This window comes from Lepisosteus platostomus, chromosome 27 (assembly GCF_059453375.1).
Source record: "Lepisosteus platostomus isolate fLepPlt1 chromosome 27, fLepPlt1.hap1, whole genome shotgun sequence".
Lineage (NCBI taxonomy): Eukaryota > Metazoa > Chordata > Actinopteri > Semionotiformes > Lepisosteidae > Lepisosteus > Lepisosteus platostomus.
Window position 1 is genome coordinate 10,029,865 of NC_142637.1, and position 23,291 is coordinate 10,053,155.

The window sequence follows — 23,291 nt, forward strand, 5'->3', positions numbered from 1 at the left end:
TTTTCCCAAATGCCTACTGCCTGTTATTTGAGAGATAATCTTTAATGGGGATCTTCATTAAAGACCATGTGAAATTTAAACAGACCAAATTGTGTGTTTTTGATCTGTGTTCTGGGGCCATTGTGTCACACTGAAAATAGGAACGACACAATGAGAGGAACTCAAAGAGAATACGTTGCAAAAAACACTAAAAAGGTAAAAAGCTTCAGTTCTTGTACTAAAAGAATTGTCAGGCACACATGATAGAAAACCCACAAAATGAAACAACCTGCACTTTCACCTAACTAGCCCTACCCAGAATCGCTAAATCTAATCCGTAATCTCTAACCCCTAGTACCCTCTGAGAATGGCCTGCACCTCTCAGAAGATAGAAACTGATAATAAAGATCGGCACAGTCAAGAGTATCCAGACTTTAAAAATCACTCCTTGCAGGTTCAACTGCAATAAAACAGCCACATCAGAAGACTGCCCAACTAAAGAAAACAGTACACTAACAACAGACCTGCACAACCTACTGAGTCTGAAACTTTCACATCAAAACCAATTCTCTCCAATATAAATATTGCAACGTAGCTCTGAAGTTCTATAATCCCTTTATCTATCATCTGAACTAGAACAAGTGCAGGAAGGGTTAAATCTACTGGGATATGACTGTGATATATTAATCTCTCAGTCACAGTTTCAGGTTTTAAAAATAAACCTGAAGCTTCAACCTAAAAAATCGATAATTTTATAACATCAAATAAAAATCGTTTCAACCTTACTGGTATAATATCAGAAAATCATTGTGAATAAATGTAATTAAAAAAGTGCTGTTAAAACAAACTCTTGAAACAAGATGCTTTCCATCCTATCACTCTCCCAGTTTCATGCCAGTCTCTCCCTAGGGTCTCCCCATATTAGCCCAGTCTGTCTCCAGCTCCACTGTGGTCTCAGCACAGAAAGGTGTTTTACAGAAAGCTCGAGAGTAACTCCAGTTCAGTCCCTGCTCCACTGTTTCATTACTCCTCAAACCGTCTTCCTGCAAGTGGAATTGAGCTCTGACCCTTTAGAGCCCAGAGAAATCACATTACACTGCCGAGCACTGTAGAAATGGTGTTTATTTTTGCAAGTGACCTGATATCAGCAGAGGGAGATGGAGCTGAGCCTGCGGTCCTCCTCCCTGCCAGATGTTTCCGTGAATAAGCGATGAGCTTCTCAGTGCTGCTGTAAACAGACAGCCTGCCGGGATCTCTCTGACACAAAGACCCAAAACCCAGCCCCTGTCACTCAATCACTGGCAACACAAACTACTGAGGGAGACCATCTCTCTCAGCCGCCATCGCCTGTTTTTCCAGCTCCCTCACTGTCTCCCACAAGCTTGGTGCACAATTCCTGCATCCCTGCTTTTCTACCGCTGCCACCATCAGCAGCCATGCCTGTCCTCTCCTCTCTTTTCTCTAGTTCATTGTTCCTGTTAATCTGTTTTTCCCTCTCGTACAGAACATCCCTCCCCTCCTTTTGTCCCCTCTTGTCTTCCTCTCTCTCCATTCCTTCGTCTGTCTCTGGCCCCTCCCCCACTGAGCGGCACCATGAGCCTGCTGGGCAGGGCGGTCAGGATGGTGGACGCTGTGGCCTGTTTCTGCTGCTGCACTTGCCATTCTGCTCCTATATTGTTTTCCTGGAAAATCATTTTATAGCAACATAGGTTCTAGCCAGTCCCAATGCCAATGCCGTAAGATACAAAGGCTGTAAAATCATAGGAATGCTTAGAAATACAAAAAACTAAAAATGTGTGTGACTGTAAGGGCGCGTTGTGGAAAAGCGTTGCTCCTGAGCTGGATGGCTCTCCCCCTCCCTGCTTGTGGCTAGTGTCTGTCCAGCCAGGTACAGGGGGGTAGCACATTGGCATTCAGGTGGGCAGCAGGCAGACTGGCGCCCCTGCCTGAGCAGGAGGGACGCGAGAGGAGAGGTGTAATAGAATTAGGAAATTGAATTTTCTACTCGATTATGAGAATACGTCCATTCTGATCAACCAACCAGAAATAATTAATTGCAAAACCAATTATGCGGACAGCTAATAAATCACATCTGACAAAATCATTTCAGGAGAAGAATTGGTTCACAGGTGGGGTGTTGTTCTGGGGGTTGCTGGAAGGTGTGTGTGGGGGGGGTCGTTTAGGGTGCAGATAGCAGGACTGTGTGCTCTGTGCTCTCCTCCTCACAGTGCTTAACAAACATGCTTACCCGTGCACTCAAAAGGCTGTTTCCACACTATAACCCAGTACATCCATTCCTTTCTCTTGCCCTGCAGCAGGGTAGGGGCCAGACTGCCTGAGCCTTCACAGCCCTGCTGACCAGCTGACCAGCTGACCCATTGACCCAGCTCAGAGCAGAGCTGCCTGTGTGGCACACCACTTCCTCTGCCCAATCCCCAGCTCCATGGCACACTCACCAACCGGGCAGGAAGATGTCTCTCCTAGATTAACACATGCCAGGACTGCACATGGCAGGCAGTTTTGAGTGACTCAGGACTGACGAGGTGACAGCATAGCCTTTGCCCCTTTGGCCCTGTCTGTTTTCCAGGTGTTTCACACTCACCTCATGCTTGCCCTTCATCCGGCAGACCCTGATATCATTCTTATTGGGCTCCCAGGTCCGTTTCTGGAGAAGCAGAAGTACAGTGTGGGAGTAAGTGCAGAAGACACCTCAATCCACCTCCCCCAAACAGCACAGAGCAATGCTTACCTTACTGTAAAACATCTCCTCGCCAGCCACACCGTCCAGGTCCACCCGGAACAGGTCATCCCTGACAGAGAGACAGATCGGAAGCACAGGACTGAGACACCGTCTTTGTCTTTGTTTTTGCTATGTTACAGGTAATTTGATTTTGAGAAGGAGGTTTGTATATCATTGACGCACTTTCTACCAAAGACAGTTCTAAAGCATGCAAACCACATTTTAGCCAAATCTCTTAGTATTTTAGAATATTGCATGAAAACACTTTGACATTGAGACCTATGAAGCACTGACCTGGAAGAGATCATATAGATACTGTAAGTATTTCACTGCAGAAGAAAACCCCCAAAATGTTAGATTGAGGGTCTCAGTTTGAATCAGGCATGAATAACCCATTTCTGTTTGAGTGTTTAGGCTCAGAAGGAACTCCAATGATATTATTTCTAGGAGGTGATCTAAAACAACTCTCCTGGAATTATAGGACAGGAAATACAGAGCTGGGGAAAAGGCTCCAGAGACCAGGGAATAGAATTCTGAGATAAACAGCAGCTTTCTGTATGAGCTGCACAGCGAGAGTCTCCCAGAGCCCGAAGTGAAAGTGGAATTAGCCATATGAGCTTGACACCTCACTAACACATTAACGACTGGAGAGAATTTGAAGGTTATTTGGACCCAGGGGCCCCCACTGCTCCTCAGTGTTGATTCTGTAGTCCCTCAGGTTGCTGGGGTGGCTTCACGAATCATTGGGTGTGCTTGAGCTACATGTAGTGAGAAGGACATTCAGTGAATGAAATATCTGCATTCTGGAAAACCTTCTCAGGAGTTCAGCCCTCTGTGTCCATCTCATTCATTCCCTTTGATTATGAAAGGAACACCTGATGGAGAGGAAACTGATTTTCTGAGATGGGTCAAACAGTTTCTACATGCACTCTCCTGGAAGAGACAGGAAGAGAAAGCAGACTAAATCGGGAGAGAAAATTAGTTAGGAAAAATAGAACAAGGGCATCGAGCAACACAGAGAGGAGCAGGCAGTTACAGAAGGGCAGTGGAAACGAATATTAGCGTTGAAAAAAGAAAGACAGGAGCAGCTGGAGATCATGTTACTTGAAATGACAGGCTAGAATTAAGCGAAGCCTGATTATTGATTATCAAGCTGATCTCCTGTGAGGCGCCAGTGTTGGGCAGACAGAGCTCGTGCAGCCATGTGCCGTCTCTCAATCTGCTGGGTTGAGCCACGTGATGTCACAAAGCATCTTTCGGGACCCTATGTGGACAGCACAATCCGGAAGGTAGTGAACTGGGAGGAGATGAGAAACTGGGCTAGTAGACGAACAGGGGGGCATGACGAATGTGCTCGGGGGTCGTGGTCCAGGCAAACAAGTCCGAAGGGTGTTCGTAGGGAAATCCGTGGGGTGGCAAATGTCCAGAGCCGGGTGATCAATCCAAGACGAACAAGACAAAGTTAAAAGCTGGAGAGGGATCCGACAAAGGGTCGGGGAGAAAAAAGGGGGAACAGGGCCAGGTGCTCCAAGTCCCGGACTCTGCTGGTTCAGGATGCCGATAGGAGGCCAATGCCTTCGAGCCGTGGACGTAGGGCGACTCAGTGGTAGGCGGACCTCCGGCCCTCCGTGTTCCAAGGCAGAGCCCGGAACAGAGTGAGTGTCTGGCTTTTAAAGGTGAACTGGAACAGGGAGCAGGTGAAGAAAATCAACTAAAATGTGAAAGAGCCAGAGCACCCTAAAGAAGGAGGGATTACAATCGTGACAACAGGAGACAGCTAGGAACAGCTTAGGAAACTCTAACAACCAAACTATAAACTTCAAGATGCACATGTGCCCAGTCGCCAGAGACTTCTGGAGCCCTGTGTTCTGGTGTTAGGAGTCAAATAGATGCATCAAGAGATGCATCTATGAATTGGCTTCATTACTCTGTTCTCCTCCCACCTGAGAGCTGATGTGTGGTGAGTGTTCTGGTGCACTATGGTTGCCGTCACATCATCCAGGTGGGGCTGCACATTGGTGGTGGTGGAGGGGATCCCCATTACCTATACTGTAAACAGGCGCCGTCCTTCGGATGAGATGTAAAACCGAGGTCCTGACTCTCTGTGGTCATTAAAAATCCCAGGGTGTTTCTCGAAAAGAGTAGGGATGTAACCCCAGCGTCCTGGCCAAATTTCCCATTGGCCCTTACCAATAATGTCCTCCTAATAATTTCCCTCTATGAATTTGCTTCATTACTCTGCTCTCCTCCTCACTGATAGCTGATGTTTGGTGAGCGTTCTGGCGCACTATGGCTGCCGCCACATCATCCAGGTGGGGTTGCACATTGGTGGTGGAGGGGAGTCCCCATTACCTGTAGAGTGCTTTGAGTGGAGTGTCCAGAAAAGCGCTATATAAGTGTAAGCAATAATAATAATTATTATTATTATTACCTGTAAAGTGCTTTGAGTGGAGTGTCCAGAAAAGTGCTATATAAGTACAAGCAATTATTATTATTATTAATTATTAAATAGTGGGCTAAGGGATTAGGGTTAGGGCTAGACTGCTGGCAGGGCGCTGGCTCTGCGTTGGCAAGGGCACTGAGGGTTGGCTCTTGCCTCGGTGAGGAGTAAAGGCTGACTCTGTGCTGACAGAGTTCAGACTGTAGCAGTACCTGGCTCCGATGTACAGGGTGCGGTTAACCTGCAGGATCCTCTGGATGAGCAGTGGCTCCTGCCTCACAGCAGACCGATGGGGCCGTCCCAGGAACACAGGGTACCTCCTGGCCGCTGAGGGAGAGACACACAGAGCCATGGATGGAGAGATGCAATAGTGAGAGGAGGAGGGTAGAGATGGGTATGGGGAGGAAAGGTGTAGGGAGGGAGAGTGTGGTTGGGAGGCAGAGAGGAAACGATGGACATCAGAGAGGCCAAGCAGGCTTGGGAGAGGGTGAAGAATACACACCAGGTCCTTCACTGCGTTGTCTGAGCTGACTGAGGGGGTCTGTCTCTGCCCCCTCCCCCTCTCTCCTTCTCATGCTTGTTTTAATAATTATCAACACCAAAGGGTACAGATGACTACATCACCAGGTCTTCTCCTCTTTATACACAAGGAGACACGTTGATCACTCATGTCTGCTGTGTTTCCTGAACTAACTGACCAGGGCAGCTGACCACAGAGGACAGACATCACAGTCTGTGTGCAGGCTGGAGCAGTGAAAGGCAACACCTACCCTCCACAGGGGCAGTACTCAGGGGCCCCATCTCCTCAGGGAATACTGCGACAGCCAGTTGGAGGAGCAGGGGCAGCAGGATGAGGGGCTGGGCCAGCGTCGTCATGGCGGTGTGAGGGTGGTTCTGGGAAGACAGAAGTCAGAGTTCATTGTGTGCCATATTAAGCACACATCAATGAACAAAAAACAATGTAACAAACAGTGACACACAACACACTCTGGCAATCCTGTGAGAGGTCTTTCTCAGAAATAATACGGAATGATGCTTGGAATGTGTTGTTTACAACATCCTGCAGTCAGACATGATAAAACAAAGAAATCTTTAAGTGTGTGCTTCCAGAGTGCTGGGTTGCTGGCAGACAGATATGCAGTCTGTTCACAGCAGAAGATCCAAGTCGCTCATTTTCCAGAATTGAAAATAGCCATTTAAACTGTCTCCAAAGGATATTTCCTAGCTTCCTTGAGTTATTCTTTTGATTAGTAAGAAGAACACACTACTGTAAACATGATGAGATAGTAACGTGACCCCAACCTGCCCCCTGTCCACAGGTTCCCCGCCCACTCGCACAGTGATGCCAGGGTCACCGCACCCTCGTACAGCGGCTCCTCGCAGCCCTGTCCCAGGAGGCCTGCCTGACTTTCTCACTGCAATCCCTCCTCTCATCTTAATAACGACCATCAATTTTGCCTGCTCTCATGCTCTGCAAGTGTTAGAAGAGCCCTTCTGAAATTTACTGCCACTTCTTTGAGTGTAATTATTCCCTGTGCCTCAAGGCAGCCTGGCCCTATCTCTGTGATTTGTGACTGGGGTAGAGAGCGGAGTTAACCCTTTATGGGATGAGCACAGAGGGCCCTGGGAGTGAGAGAACTGAGGGAGAGACAAGTGAGGAGTGAGAGATGAGAGAGTGAGAGATGGTTGAAAAGTGAGAGATCAGAGAATGAGAGTGGGGTGACAGAGACTCTGCTCTCTGACAATGGGTCACTCGGGGGCGTCATACTGTAATTAAACCACACCGGAGCCTGAACAGATCAAAGACCCTGGCAGCTTAATTAGCATCAGCACTTCATTAATCAGCAGTGCAGAAACACACAGAGACAAAACTGAAATGAAAGGAGGTTCAATGAAGGTGAAAATTTAAAAAACTATTCTTCAGCCTACTGTAAGTCAGACAGTATCTCTAGTAGTCAGACAGGAATATCTCTCAGATCAGCCACAAAACTTCCACAGCCCACTTTCCACAGGATATCTACTCTAATTGAATCACTAATTAATTCACAATTGTTTCAAAACCCAGTCAAAGTAAATCAAATATTTTCGTTATGAATTTCCAATGTTCATGGCAACCCTGCAACTCACAACTGGCAGCCCACTGGAGCCTAGCAGGTGTGAGCCTGGTCAGTACCTGGATGAAAGACCTCCTGGGAAAGCTAAAGCTGCTGCTGGAAGAGGTGTTAGTGGGGCCAGCAGGGGGCGCTCATCCTGCAGTCTGTGTGGGTCCTAATGTCCCAGTATAGTGATGGGGACACTATACTGTAAAAAGGCGACATCCTTCGGATGAGACATAAAACCAAGGTCCTGACTGTCTGTGGTCATTAAAAATCCCGGGGTGTTTCTGGAAAAGAGTAGAGGTGTTACCCCGGTGTCCTGGCCAAATTTCCCCCTGGCCTTTACCCATCATGGCCTCCTAATAATCCCCATCTCTAAACTGGCTTCATCACCCTGCTCTCCTCCACACTGAGAGCTGGTGTGTGGGGAGTGGACTGGCGCATCATCCAGGTGGGGCTACACACTGCTGGTGGAGGGGAGTCACTTTGAGTGGAGTGTCCAGAAAAGTGCTGTATAAGTGTAAGGAATTATTATTAGAATTATTAAGATACATGTGTGTGTTCCTGTGCCAGTGTCTGTGCCCACGTGTGTATGCCCAGAGTGTGTACCCATGTGTGTGCCTGTGTTGCCCATGTGAGCATGTTGCCGACACCAGTGCCTTTTTTGCTCTGTCCTGTCTCCTTCTGTGTGTCATATTATAAGACTTATTCTAGAATGAGTTGATACAGATCAGTTGTCAAGAACTGTTATGAACCTGCTGTACTAGATATCTTTAACTAATAGCCTCACCATCACAGTGCCACTCTAGTACCACATATGCTTGTTGTTACAAAAAGGAATATAAATGTAAAAACAATAGAAAATGCAAACCAATGATGCTGGGTGTTTCTTAATGGCAGCAGTCATTGCTATAGTATTAAATGATCACTGCTGAAATAAAATGTAAAATGGGTATTTCCAAGTGGGATTGTATCACTGTCCCTGCAGGAAGACGGAGATGTGATAGAACAGATGCAACATTTTGGCTCCACTGAACACAACCAAAGAACCAAAAATCTCCAATTTCATTCCCAACCTGGAACACGATACAGGCAAATATCCCCTCAGATTGCTGGAGCTTGACCTTTCTTATTTAAATGGGCCTTGGTTGACCTAAGACCATTGTGATGGCAAAGTCTGACAGCATTCAAATAACACCAGCTCTCCCCTGCATGTGCACTCACACACACAGACAGCTTCCAGCCTATAGCTTCTTGCCCAAGTGCAGGAGAACAGAGAGGAGAGATATGAAAAGAAGGACAGAGGTCAAGGGCAGGAGAGAGAGAGGGGGAGGGAGAGAGAGCGAGAAAGACAGTATGAGACTGAGAGAAAGAGGAAGGCTGCCACCACTATGTTATTAGCAGGAATCTATTGTTGCTGCTGTTAATAATTTATGACTGAATGTCAGGCTTCACGCATTATATTTGCATAATTAGAAACTGTAGGATACAGGATATCAAAACACAGAGAGACAGGGAAGGATAGGGTAGGGAGAACAAGTCACAATCTGAGCCAGACAGGGGAGTAGCAAACAAAGATACAGGAATGGCTGTGGAGAGAGAGAGGGACCTGACCCATTACAGTTGACGGGTGCAATTCTCCACAGCATTTTAACCACAGTTAGGATTCCCCTTTCTCCCCCAACCCATTCGTTCATTTATAAACCAGCTGCTTGAGAGGCTCGGGGTCCCCACAGATCAGAACACCAGAACAACTGAGGAGCACTCTCACTCTCACTGTCTGTACAATCTGTGTAATGATGGTGTGGCGGAGCTAGTTCGGACACGGTAATGCCATCGCCCTCCCTGTGCGTAGCAGGGACCTCAGCTGCCTGGGAAGAGGGAGGTCTCCTTAAGCTCATGTGGCTGGCTCCCTGTTGCGTAACGCCGGAGACCTGGGTTCGTGCCCCAGGTGTTGTGGGACGAAACGGGTGGGGTGGAGTGGTGGAGGGCTCGACCCCGCGCGGAACCGCTACGGTCACAATATCAGGTTCATGATCTATACAGCCTAATTAATCAATTCCACCTGTAATCAATACAACATGTAATCCACAACATCTGTAACATATTCCTTTCCCAAGATGAGCAATGGCTCCGACAGGCCAGAAAGGACGTACAGGGGTAAGACAGAACTGGGACTGGCTGTGTTAATCCTTTCTCCAGTTCTCATCTGAAGAGCTACCGTCCATCTCTGTGACTGCTGCTTCCATCTGGAATTCTGATCCTGTCACTCCTCCTCCCCTGTGTCAGCTCTTATGAGCTGATAAAAATGTTTCCTTCTGTGCTCAATTAACACCAGCAGGCTGGCGCAGACAGTCCAGACACATATTCCCTCACACAAACACACAGCAGCCACACACACACACTTGTACAGGCCTATGAATGTTTTATCAGCTTCTCAGTAAACAAGGATTCTCCATTAAAAAGACACGGTTCCTCTTCCTTCCTCTTTTCCTGCTGTCACTGCGATTCTCTTCTCTTTAGTGAACTGCACAATGCTGACTAGCAGCCACACGAACACAGAAACATGGAGTAAAACACACATATGCACACAGACACACAGTAACACAGACACATAATAAATCAAACATTCATGTCCAGTTTAGCTGCCCGCCTCTTCCAGAACCCAGCTGGCCACTTTGCTCAGACACAATCACCATCCACAGCACACACCTGCCCCCAGGTCACAGGCCCCCAGGAGACAGCGAGTCTCCTGCTGGGAGAAGAAGACTAGATCCTGATTATTGCCCTGTAAAATAGACCCTTCAACTGCCTCCCTGTTTGCTCCAATTACCACCCCTGTTGAGGTAGACTACAGCCCAGCCAATCCTCTGCTGGCATCTGAAAGAGTCCAATTACTGACCACCCTCCTCTCATACCTCATACCCCTTCCCTATGGAAGAACAATTAAACCCAGAACAAGAGAGGCCTGCAGGGGTATATAACAGGCCATGGGTCGACACTCTTCTGGTCTTCTTCATTTAAAAACCTGCTTGAGCTCACTGGACCAGTTCTCTGGTGTTTTCTGGAGTAAGCTGCCAGTGAGAGCTGCTCTCAATAGCTGGAGCCTGTATTAGCCTGCTCATGGTGGGGAGATGTGTCAGGTGGGGCAGAAAGGGTGTATGGATCCTGTGCAGGACTCAGGAGAGAGAGAAATCACCAATCCGGATTGCTAAGCAAAAACGAAACCAGGAAGCAAGCGAGAGAGAACAGTCCAAAACGAAAGGTAAAGTTGAAAATGAGGAGCAGGCTAGAAGATCAAATACCGAGGTTTAGGCTTAGAAGAGAATAATGCGCACTTGGGAGCTCTAGAAGTATCCGCAATAGTGAGCGGGGAAGTGAGGAAAGAGGAGAACTAAAATAGCGACGGGAGTAAACGGTGATAGATACTTTATTGATCCCATGAGCGGAATTGCAGTGCAACAGCAGCTTAACAAAGACAACATAGCCACAGTGTAACGGATGATACAAAAATAATAATAATACAATACATACAATACAATCAGTACAGTGAGGGGTGCACTAAAAGAGTTACAGTCCAGGACACACAAAGAACAAACTAGAACAGAATAGTATGCAGAAAAATCGTATCGCACATATTAATATAAATATAGATGTAAATATAGATATAAATATAAATATAAATGTATTGCATGGGTCCCTGGCATACAGTATATTGCACAAAACAACGGTTGTAAACGGGAAAAGAAAAAGAACAGATGTAGCAGTAGATGTGTAGATGTGTTCAGTCCAGAAACAGGTCAATGTTGCCTCTGCCCAGATGCGTTGTACAGTCTTATGGTCAAGAATGACCTCCTGTAGCGCTCCCTGTCGCACCGTGGATGAATCATTCTAATGCTGAACGTGCTCTTCATTTCTACAATCCTGTTATAGAGGGGATGGGAGATGTTGTCCATGATGGCCTCTAGTTTGGACACCATTCTCCTCTCAGCCACTACCTCCAAGGGGTCCAGGTCAGACCCAATGACAGAGCTTGCTCTCCTGATGAGCTTGTTCAGCCTTTTAGAATCCACTGTTCTAATCCCAGGGCACCAGCATACCACTACGTAGAAAATGGCGCTCGCTACCACCGACTGATAGAACATATGTAGCATCTAACTACATACATTGAAGGACCTGAGCCTCCTCAAGAAGTAAAGTCGGCTCTGACCCTTCTTATAGATGGCCTCGATGTTCTTAGACCATTCCAGTCTATCGTCGATGTGCACTCCAAGGTACTTGTATGAGTCCACCATCTCCACACCACTCCCATGGATGTAGACAGGAGTAGGTTTGACCTTTTTCCTCCTGAAATCTACCACCAGTTCCTTTGTCTTTGTTACATTATATAGGTGATAGGTGTATTACTTGCGGCGTGACAGTTGTTTAACACTGCATGCGTGGGAATGCAAGATGGGACAGAACAGCGAGTGGAATGCGTAAGAAGATGAGCAGGGCTGCTCAGATTGAGTTGGGTTGGATATTTCCTGAAGCTGTTGCTAAGGAGATAGGAGCTGTGGGACAGTTACAACTGAGATGTAGGCAGACAGCACAGCAACCAGGCACAGAGCAGGACCGATAACCATCCAGAGAGGGAAGCTGGCTACGCAGGCAGAAGCAAAGAAAGGAAAGCTCCCTGCTACCACTGAAAGACACGGAGAGAGAGCGGCTGTATACTGTTGTACACACACAGAGCCACACCGCACACAGGGCACCCGGTGACAGAGAGATGGGAGACTGATAGAGTCGAGCAGCCCAGGGCAGTAAGCAGCACATGCAGGTGTAGTGCTCTAATAATGACAGGGCTCCAAACACAGCACTAACGATTCCCAGAGACCTTCCTAATTACACACAAATCTATAGTGTCAGTCACAATCCTGCTGCTTTCCTCCAGACATTTCTGCAAAACCGTTTTGTTTTCCTCTAATTAGTGAGCAATTGACAGACAAGTGATCCAGGTAGACCTGAGGCTGGTCCAGGAAAGTTGTAGTTGTCAGAGAGAGACACACAGAGTCCTGCACAGCCCTGGACATCAGGAACAGCTTCTTATCAGAAGGACACAGATCTGCCTCAGAGCTAAACTAATGTTAGGAGCTCATACTTAGCATCTCACTCACTTTCTCAGCCTCTACGAGTCTGTGTCAAAGTCTTTTCTCTCTTCTCCATCCACTTCCTGAGCTCCTGTGCTGTTCTGTTAAGCAGCTCTGCAGCTCTGTTCTTCAGAGTCAATTCTCAAAGACAGGAGCGAGAAGAGACCGACAGAGCACACAGCCACACAGAAGCGATATGGACTGAGAGAGAGGGAGACAGATCCAGACCGGCCTCTGTGAACATGTCTCTCCTCTCCCAGACTGGACTGCTGCCGAGACTCTCTGGGTGAATGTGTGAACCCATCTGTTTGCCTCACAGACTCACCCTGCGTCTTTCTCAGAGTCAGTCCGAAGACAAGAGAAGATTGAGACCTGGATCTGTACACAGTGAGGCCTAGAACACAATGCCACTCTCTGCCGAAACCTCATTATTAGCACTCATAAAGAAGGGGGACAAATGGAGTGAATTTAGCAGGAGAATTTATCTTGGACGAGTGAGGGCAGCACTGCACTTTACAGTTGTGAGAAAAAGTTTGTGAACCCTTTGGAATGATCTGGATTTCTGCATGAATGGCTCCTGAAATGTGATCTGATTTTCATCTAAGTTGTAATAAATAAAGACAGTCTTATTTAAAAAACAACACACACAACGTTTTACATTGCCATATCTTAATTGAACAAATGGTTTAAACAATCAAGGTCATTGATGGAAAAAGTATGTGAACCCTTATATTTAATAACTAGTGGAACCTCATTTATTGGCAATAACCTCAACCAAATGCTTTCTGTAGCTGCTGATCAAACCTACACAGTGGTAAGGAGGTATTTTGGCCCATTCCTCTATACAAAACTATTTCAGTTCATGTATATTTTTGGGATGTCTTCTCAAACAGCCTGCTTCAGATCATGCCACAGCATTTCAATGGGATTGAGGTCTAAAATATGGAATTTCTTCTGTTTGAGCCACTCTGTTGTTGATTTACTCCTTTGTTTTGGATCATTGTCATGTTGCATGATCCAACGTCTTTTGAGTTTTAGATCACAGACAGAACCTCTGACATTCTGCTGCAGAATTTCCTGATGCAACTTAGAATTCATTGGTGCCTCAATGATTGCATACTGTCCAGGCCCTGAGGCAGCAAAGCCACCCCACACAATTATACTCCTTTCACCATGCTTCACAGCTGGGATGAGGATTTGGTGTTGGTATGCAGTGTTTTGTTTTCCAAACATTACGCTGTGTACATTTACCAAAAAGTTCAAGTTTTGTCTCATCTGTCCGCAGAACATTGTTCCAGTAGTGCTGTAGAACATCTAGGTGGTCTTTAGCAAACTTGAGACGGGCAGCAATATTTTTTTGGAGATCAGTGGTTTCCTCTGTCGTAACCTCCTATGATCACCACTCTTGTTCAGTGTCTTTCTTATGGTAGACTCATGAACAAAGACATTATCAAGTGCAAGAGATGCCTGCAGATCCTTAGCTGTCACCCTAGGGTCGTTTGTCACCTGTTTAAGGACTGTACGGTGTGCCCTTGCACTGATCTCTGTAGGATGCGCACTCCTAGGCGGAGTAACAACAGTGCTGAATTTCTTCCATTTGTAAACTATCTGCCTGACTGTGGACTGATGGAAGCCCAAGTCTTTAGAAATCCCTTTGTAACCCTTTCCAGTCGTACGAGCTTCAACAGCTCTTCTGAAGTCCTCTGAAATCTCTTTTGATCGGGCCATATTGCACTACAACAGAATTCTGTGTGAAGAGCAGCGAAGGTCAAACACCTGAATTGATTGGAACACCTGACTCATTGATTGGAATACCTGACTCCAATTACCCTCTTTTCAAGATGTCCTAGAGGTTCACATACTTTTTCCATCAATGACATTGATTGTTTAAACCATTTGTTCAATAAAGTTATGGCAGTGTAAAATGTTGTGTGTGTTGTTTTTTAAATACGACTGTCTTTGTTTATTATTATGAATTAGATGAAGATCAGATTTTTAGGAGCCATTCATGCAGAAATCCAGATAATTCCAAAGGGTTCACAAACTTTTTTTCACGACTGTATTTGGTGTGTTTAGTTAACTCAGTTCATTTTGTAAATATGGCTCCATTCAGCACAGGACCTTCACTCTCCATGATGCCCCCTCTGTTTGCTCTCTGTTACTGCCTCTCCAGCAGTGGTCCCTGGTGCTCAGAGTCCTCAGAGTTTGAAAATAAATGATCCCCATTATTAACTCTGACCTTTTCTTATATTTAGACAATCTTGACATGTGCTTAATTGAAGGAACAAATGCTACAACTGTGGAAAAGAGAAGCAAGCAAGACAACAGATGCCCTGGCAGCATTTCTATTTCCCTTGTTTTAAGAAAATGGCTCCCCAGTCTCTCCGATGGCAGCAGAGAAGGGCTGGCATTCTTGCTCTTGTCAGTAATGTGCTTCTGTTTGAACAGTACAGGCTTGATGGACAGCGGTTAGAAATCAGCCAGGCCCCACAGTATCTTCTGCTACAGAGCAAGAACCTATTTCCACAAACCAATGCTTTGTTGGCAAGATGGACAAGCATGGCAAAAAACACAGTAAATGACAGAGCTCTTGTACAGCCCTGGGTGCCTCTGGTATGGATCGCAGCCACAGTGTGTCTCTGGCAGAAGGCCCCCATTTCTTCCCCCTCTCTCCTCCCTCTCTGTTACTGCCCCCTCTCTCCTCTCTCTGTTATTGCCTTCTCTCTCCTCTCCCTGTTACTGTCCCCTCTCTCCTATCTCTGTTACTGCCCTCTCTCTCCTCTCTCTCTGTTACTGCCCTCTCTCTCCTCTCTCTCTGTTACTGCCCTCTCTCTCCTCTCTCTGTTACTGTCCCCTCTCTCCTCTCTCTCTGTTACTGTCCCCTCTCTCCTCTCTCTCTGTTACTGCTTCCTCTCTCCTCTCTCTGTCATTGCCCCCTCTCTCCTCTCTCTTTTGTGTCTGTAACTACCTCCTCTGTAACAGGCGCTGTAACAGCCATTCTCTGGGCTAACAGGGCTTTCATGAGGAAACACACTGCGCTCTGTATCTCTCTACCTATTGATCATACACTCAGGGAAGCAAGAGCAGGGCGGGGGGTGACCTGAACCAGTCAGAGACAGAGAGCAGCAGAGATCTTCGCCCACAGCAAAGTTTGGCCATTGGTCACACCCCCATCACCGGGTGATCTGGGCTTGTTATTACATTGACAATGACTGGGGGTCAGAGACGTGCACAAACATAAAAAATAGGAGCTTTGAAGCTCAACAAATCAGAAGGCTGTGGATGTAAGAAAGGGAATGCTCTAGTCTGTTCTCCCACATAAATTGGCTGCTCATCCTGCTCCATTCAAACTTCCCATCCAGCAACGTTTTAATCAATTTTATTTGAGTGTTCTCAAGATGGAATCACCACCCCCAGCAATTAGGCAATTTAATTAATTTAAGCAAACTGTTCAAACTCCCTTTACATTTTAATTACAATTGGTTCACTGTGACTTCGACAGGCATTTGAAAAGCAGTCTGCCCTGTGTGTAGTGCTGCAGCGAGTGGGCAGGGGGTTTGCATCAGTCAGACAGATGTGTGCTGCAGAACAGATGTGAGCAGTATGACCCCACTGCTGCCCAGCTGTTCCACTGCAATGCAGTAACACACTGGCACTGGGCTTGTGGAAGGTGGCACATTATGGCAGCATCAAAATCATCCTGGGGCCTAAGGGGAGAGCCCTCTCTGCATCCCTCCCCCTTTCTTACTTCCTCTTCCGGTTTTCCCCAACCCCCCTCTGACCCCCAGCAGCCCAACTGCTTGCCTCATTTCACCTCCCTGCCCCCAGGGACCTGTCCACCAGAGCAGCTTGGTGCAGAGAAACAGGGAACAGGCCAACTGAGCAGGCCGCTCTGCCTGACTGAGACACAGACACAGACAAGGCCATCACATCACAACAGCTCCTGATACCCAGTGCTACAGCAAACCTCAACTCTAACAACAGCAATAGAGTGTGAACAAAGAGGCCCCAGGCTGCCCTGACCTACTGTAGCTGTATTCCAGCTTTTATATCTTTCCCTCTGCAATGGAATGTTTAAAGTGACCAGCTGCATAGAGTGATATGTACTTGAAAGAGTGGTGTGAGTTTAAAGAGTGAGTGAGCTGGAGTGCTCAGGGCTCAGGAGTGATGTGTGCTGGAAGAGTGAGCTGGAGTGCTCAGAGGGTCAGAGGGCTCAGGAGTGACGCGTGCTGGATGAGTGAGCTGGTGCTCAGAGGGCTCAGGAGGGAGGTGTGCAGGAAGAGTGAGCTGGAGTGCTCAGGGCTCAGGAGGGACGTGTGCAGGAAGAGTAAGCTGGAGTGCTCAGAGGGCTCAGGAGGGATACGTGCTGGAAGAGTGAGCTGGATTGCTCAGAGGGCTCAGGAGGGAGGTGTGCAGGAAGAGTGAGCTGGAGTGCTCAGGGCTCAGGAGGGATGTGTGAAAAAAGAGTGAACTGGAGTGCTCAGAGGGCTCAGGAGGGAGGTGAGCTGGATGAGCTTCTACTGCAGTGGAATGTGGGCAGAGAGCACGATGCCACAAACACAGGGAAGCACCTCGCTGGCACTCCTCTCTAATTTTAATGGATTTCTATTGATCATCCCATTTCCTCTTTATCTTTAATCAAAAGCTCTGGTGCGTCTGATGCTTATTTAATGAGGAGCTCAGAGGCCCATTCACTGGCTGAGGGATGGAGCTTTAATTAATAATTAATGTGCAGCTGCTAATCATCTGTGCTGGAAATGAGAAGGAGATGGAAAGGGGATTTAAAAAGAAAGCTCTTTTGCTCTCTGCCTTCATCTACAGTGTGACACTGATCGCTTTTAAGAACTTTTCTTCAGCTGGTTTTAAAGAAAGTCTCTCTGTAGTGCAGACCAAAATGTCCATATTCTGAAAAGTTGGAAAGCAAACAAAAAGAACAAAGATGAGACACATCTGCCTGGGTTGCAGCCAGGGCAGCCCACCCAGCTGAAGCAGAGGGACCCCAGGGTGCCAAGTCTTCCTGGAGACCAACGGCTCATCTCTTGTCACCAGGCCTCATCTGCAAACCGACCTGCCTGCTGCTTAGTGCCAGCTGCCTGATGGACATGGAGATCATTGGAGGAAACTGGGCCACCGAGGCCATTGCAAACGCTCCAGCACCAGGCAACGATCAGGGGGACAGGCTGAGGAATTCCTGCAGCAAGGTCCACAGCATCTGTGTCACTGCAGAGAACACACAGCTGCCTCCACCACTGGGGTAGGCATAGCCGGCCAGTGAGCACAACCAGTCTGCTGCCAGAGATCGAAGACCACATTGGTGCTTGGAAATGTAGGTCACTTCCACACACCTGCCACTCCTCCACAGCTCACTGTCACAGGATTGGTGAATTCTCCTTCAGGGATGACAACTTCAGGCTGCAGGACCCTGGAGGAGTCTGGGATAGACCTCCTTCTCCTTTCTCTCACTCTTCATTCTCACTCTCCTGCTCTCTTCTTCCCTTGTTCTTTCCAATCCTGATCTCCTTCATTTCCCTGGCAGCACTTGCTGTGCTTTCCTGTTAAAGTCTAAAATGAAAACACACTTTTTAAGGAAAAGCTCTCTGGCTCATGTGTCTGATCCTGTCTGGCTTCATGCCAGTGCAGAGGCAATGTGTTAGAGTAATCAGGAGATTTCCATCTCCTGCTGTCCGAGACACCCCACTCCTTCCTGGTCATTAAGGCACTGAGGCGACGTCAGAGGACCAGGGTCCCGACGCCAGGGCGCAATATTAATTTCACTACCTCCTGCAGTTTACTAGTGTGGAGGAAAGTCCATCCTTAGCTTACTGACACTACTGACACAAAGCAGACATGAGTCCTGCTGTGTGGTGAGTATGCACTTACAGAAATGCTATATTCTGATTAAGATAATGTACTGTGACGGCATGTAGTGGGGATATTTAAGATCTTCAGCTTCCACAAATCCAGCTTGATCAGAACCGCAGGTCCCATCAGCCCGGCCTGATCAGAGTCGCTGCTCTCACAGGCTGGGCCTGATCAGAACCAGCCAGCCCGACTTGAATTTAACTTACAGAGAAAGCTACTGGGCTTTAAGGACGAGGAGCAGGAGGAATAGGGGAGACTTGAAGGTGCACAGGTGCAAAGTGAGCTCAAGGGTGCATTGTTTGAGGCTTAAATGAAAACTAAACTTATTTAATTGTATTAATATTTCCGAATGCAATTACCATTTTTAAATAATGCATTAAAATACTTAGAAAAGCTTAACAGAAATTAAATTTTACATTTGAAGGAATTATTGCTTTCTGTTAATCTGGAGATGCAGCTGTACTGGAGTCACTAGCTGACATGCCCTGGCAGACTCTGCACTGTGGGCTCTGGTCCCTCAGCACACACCCTGCTCACAACATGTCCTGCAGCAGGAGGATCCCCTGAGGGCTGTTCTAATCCATCAGTCACACCAGCTCTGCCCCCCCACCGACATCCTGATCCTCTCCTCACTCCCTGTGCATCACTCTCTATATATAGAGACACTGCCAAGCTGGAAGGATCAGATTGTCCCCCATTATCTCCTGTGACCCTTGTATTCTTCCATGATGGCTGGGCTGCACCTGCCCCAGTACCACTCAGTCTGTCAGGTCACCCTAAATATAGACACCATCCCTCCCTCCATCTCTCAGAGGTAGGCAGTGTGGTGGGTTACAGTTACAGTATCTGTTTTCTCAACCCTTTAATAGAATCACTATGACATTATAGTCTCCCAGAAATAATACTCATCGTGCTGCCAGTGGAGCTCACAGCTCCACTACACAGACATGTTCTGATCTCCCTCCTAACAGCCAGCAGGGCTAAGGGAAGCCCAGCAGGGTCCCTTGTTGAACGGCCTGCTGCTTGTGTATCTGGAGTTCATTGCTCCACTTTGTGTTTGAGGAACATTTGTTGTCCAGCAGTGTCCTGGCTGTGGGCAGGAGATGGCAGGGGGAAGGGAGAGACTGCAGGGGGCAGTAAAGATGGGGATGCAACAGGGATATTAATGCAAAAGGGGGCAGTTAGCCTTTGTCATGAAGCAAGACAGAACTGTGAATTTCATGGTTTCTCACTGTTTTAATGATGCTGCAAAAAAACTGCACTGATTTAATTTAATGGTTAATGTATCCAGGTATGTATACCAAGGGCTGATTAAGGATTTAAAAGAATTACAGGTGTCATGTTTAAAACTTCAGGTGCTGAGAAAAGACCAAAACCATTTCCCATTCCTTGAACATCATTTGTTTCTGGTTCATTGAGTAGAACAGCTGATAGGACTGCACAGGATGCTGTATTATTTACAGCTTATGAAAAAAAAAAATTAAAAATAGAAAAACAGATTCTAGCAGAAATCAACAGAACATACGTGCTAATGTCACTCAATTAAAGGAGATGGCTCTGTTACAGTGCATCCTCAGCAGCCTGCTCTCCACTGCCTCCATCACCGTGGCAACAGTTAGGCAGTTATGAAAGGAGAGAGCAGAGACAATAGCAGGGGTCTCACTACTGGGAAACAGTCTGAGGAGAGAAAGAAGGTCTTCAGAGCTGAGCTCCATTTCTCAGTTACACACACAGAGAAGAAGAGACACCAGAGCTCCGTCCTCAGAGCTGCCAGCCCCCAGGGCAGCTTTCAGGGCAGCCAAGCCCCTGAATCAAGCCCAGCTCCCTGAACCCAGCACTCAGGACAGCGAGCTCTCAGAGTGACCCAGCCCCCTGAACCCAGCACTCAGGACAGCGAACTCTCAGAGTGGCCCAAACCCCTGAACCTAGCACTCAGGACAGTGAACTCTCAGAGTGACCCAGCCCCCTGAATCCAGCACTCAGGACAGTGAACTCTCAGAGTGGCCCAATTCCCTGAACCCAGCACTCAGGATCGAGCTCTCAGAGCGACCCAGCCCCCTGAACCGAGCACTCAGGACAGTGAACTCTCAGAGTGACCCAGCCCCCTGAATCCAGCACTCAGGACAGTGAACTCTCAGAGTGGCCCAATTCCCTGAACCCAGCACTCAGGACAATGAGCTCTCAGAGTGGCCCAATCCCCTGAACCCAGCACTCAGGACACCGAGATCTCAGAGTGGCCCAGCCCCTGAACACAGCACTCAGGACAGCGAGATCTCAGAGTGGCCCAAACCCCTGAACCCAGCACTCAGGACAGCGAGATCTCAGAGTGGCCCAGCCCCTGAACACAGCACTCAGGACAGCGAGATCTCAGAGTGGCCCAGCCCCTGAACACAGCACTCAGGATCGAGCTCTCAGAGCGGCCCTGCCTCCTGAACACAGCACTCAGGACAGTGAACTCTCAGAGTGGCCCAAATCCCTGAACCCAGCACTCAGGACAGCGAGATCTCAGAGTGGCCCAGCTCCTGAACACAGCACTCAGGACAGCAAACTCTCAAAGTGGCCCAGCCCCCTGAACACAGCACTCAGGACAGCGAACTCTCAGAGTGGCCCAAATCCCTGAACACAGCACTCAGGACAGCGAGATCTCAGAGTGGCCCAGCTTCTGAACACAGCACTCAGGACAGTGAGATCTCAGAGTGGCCCAGCCCCCTGAACCCAGCACTCAGGACAGCAAACTCTCAGAGTGACCCAGCCCCCTGAACCCAGCACTCAGGACAGCGAACTCTCAGAGTGGCCCAAACCCCTGAATCCAGCACTCAGGACAGCGAACTCTCAGAGTGGCCCAAACCCCTGAACACAGCACTCAGGACAGCGAGATCTCAGAGTGGCCCAAACCCCTGAAGAAAGCACTCAGTGATGGAGAGAGGTTTATTCTTGCCTTCTCTTTAGGAAATAATAAAAAAGACCAAAGCTTTTGCATATTTGCATTTGAACAAAGTGAAACAATGGGATGCAATAAATCACAGCTTAGATATAGAACACACCTCACAAAAACACGAGGCAACATAAAATACTAGAGCAAGAACTGCCCTAATCAATGTGCCTAATTGCTTAATCAATGATTCATAAGAAAGCTCACAGACGAGAAAAGGCCAATCAAGGCTACATATGAGCATGGCAGGTAAAATCAAATCACCCCTAGTCTTAAAAGTGACCGACTCAAGTATACATTTCAAATGTGTTCATTACAGTACATTGTAGTTTGTGTTTCAGTTTAAATAGATTATTTCCAGCAATCAACAGGATCCCCCCACAGTTACCCCCAAGATCTGGCCTGGAGCCCAACACAATCCAGGCAGCACAGATACAGTATACATACAGGCCCTGAAGGCCTGTGCACAGCGACAGGGGTGGTCATTGCAGGCTCAGGCAGGGAAGAAAAACAAAGTCACTGCAATGAGATTGCATTTCGGCCCTGACTTTCTCACACCGGACACAAAGAGATCAAGGCAAAGAAATGAAATGAACAGATGACTTCCCTCCACAAGAAGTGATGACCTGGGTCACCCTCAACTAGCTGGTGAAACAACGCCTCCTCTGCCCGAGTTACACGTCGCAAAACAAAGGATCCAAGATGCCCAAGGTTCAGCACACCAGAACAATACCTCCCTCTCACTGATGTTGAGGGCGTATTGTGGAAAACTCAGAACCCAACTCGAATAATAACACAAACACATGCCCTTGACAGCTGAGAGACCCCAGTGTGTGAGAACACTGGGCTCATAAATTCAGCTGTGGAAAGGAGACAGTGTGTGCTCCTGCCAGGATCTTAGAGGGTTGGGGCAAGGAGTCAGGGAGCACCTCTGGTCTCTACTCTCGACCCATTCCGAGGACCGCACACCGAACAGAGTGACCAGTCAGGACAGGTCTTTACGTAACCAAGGAGAGACATTATTATGTAATTATGCCCTCTTTTCGAGGGCTTGTTATTTAGAAAAAGGGTCCCAAAAGGGTAAAAAAGATTATTGCACTTTTTTAATATCTTAATGCATTTTTCAATTTTCAGGCAATTTATATGCTAATGTGCCAGTTATATCTCCATTAAATTTCCATGCAGACTCCAAGGTTATCGAGTGACAAGATTAGGGAAATATGCCCAGCCAGTGCATCGTTAATAATTAGAAGAGCTGTCCGCAGGTCTGTGCCTCGACGAACGGTGAGCTCCTATGTCCTCTATCTCCCTGGCCCCGGGCCCTGCAGAGGATATTAGGGAAGTGGATAATGTTGTGCATTAACGACCCTTGACACTCTTTATAGTCCCTCCTAATGGGGCTGCTCTCACAGCACACCTACTCTGTCTGAGAGCTCTGTGCCTGGGGTGTCAGGATATGGCTGTAGGGGCTGCATCTGTGGAGAGCAGAGTGATGAAGCCAGTTCAGAGATGGTGATTATTAGGAGGTCATGATTGGTAAGGGCCAATGGGAAATTTGGCCAGGACGTCAGGGTTACATCCTGGGATTTTTAATGACCACTGAGAGTCAGGACCTCGGTTTTTACATCTCATCCGAAGGACAGTGCCTGTTTACAGTATAGTGTCCCCGTCACTATACTGGGGCATTAGGACCCACATGGACCACAGCTCAAGAAAACGCTCCTGTGCACGGTTTTCCATCCAATTGTAACTAGTGTTTCCAGAACTTCATATAGAGTCAGCTATTATCAATGATGTTCAGAATGCTCCAAAATGACATTTTCAGCTAAAAAAATCTCCTGTGCACCATTTTACATCCAACTGTAACAAGTTTTACCAGAACGTCATACAAAATCACCAATAATCAACAATGTTCAGAATGTTACCAATCATCATTTTCAGCCCAAATAATCATGTTTTTGTAAACCTTTTCCATCCAGCTGTAACTAACCCCCTGCTGGCCCCACTAACACCGCTTCCAGCAGCAGCCTTAGTTTTTCCCTGGAGGTCTCCCACCAGGTACTGACCAGGCTCACACCTGCTTAGCTTCAGTGGGCTACCAGTTGTGAGTTGC

The 23,291-nt window shown here is 47.5% G+C and overlaps 1 protein-coding gene across 1 annotated transcript in view; it reads right to left on the reverse strand.

Moving 5' to 3' along the window:
- Positions 1–23,291, reverse strand: part of sema6bb (sema domain, transmembrane domain (TM), and cytoplasmic domain, (semaphorin) 6Bb) — a 65,888-nt gene that overhangs the window by 25,502 nt on the left and 17,095 nt on the right. The window contains exons 2-5 of the mRNA XM_088621743.1: positions 5,930–6,053; positions 5,372–5,486; positions 2,729–2,789; positions 2,582–2,644 (exon numbers count right to left, since the gene is read on the reverse strand). Coding sequence (XP_088477869.1) covers positions 2,582–2,644; positions 2,729–2,789; positions 5,372–5,486; positions 5,930–6,035 — 345 coding nt within the window. The 5' untranslated portion in view covers positions 6,036–6,053. The remainder of the gene's footprint in view (positions 1–2,581; positions 2,645–2,728; positions 2,790–5,371; positions 5,487–5,929; positions 6,054–23,291) is intronic.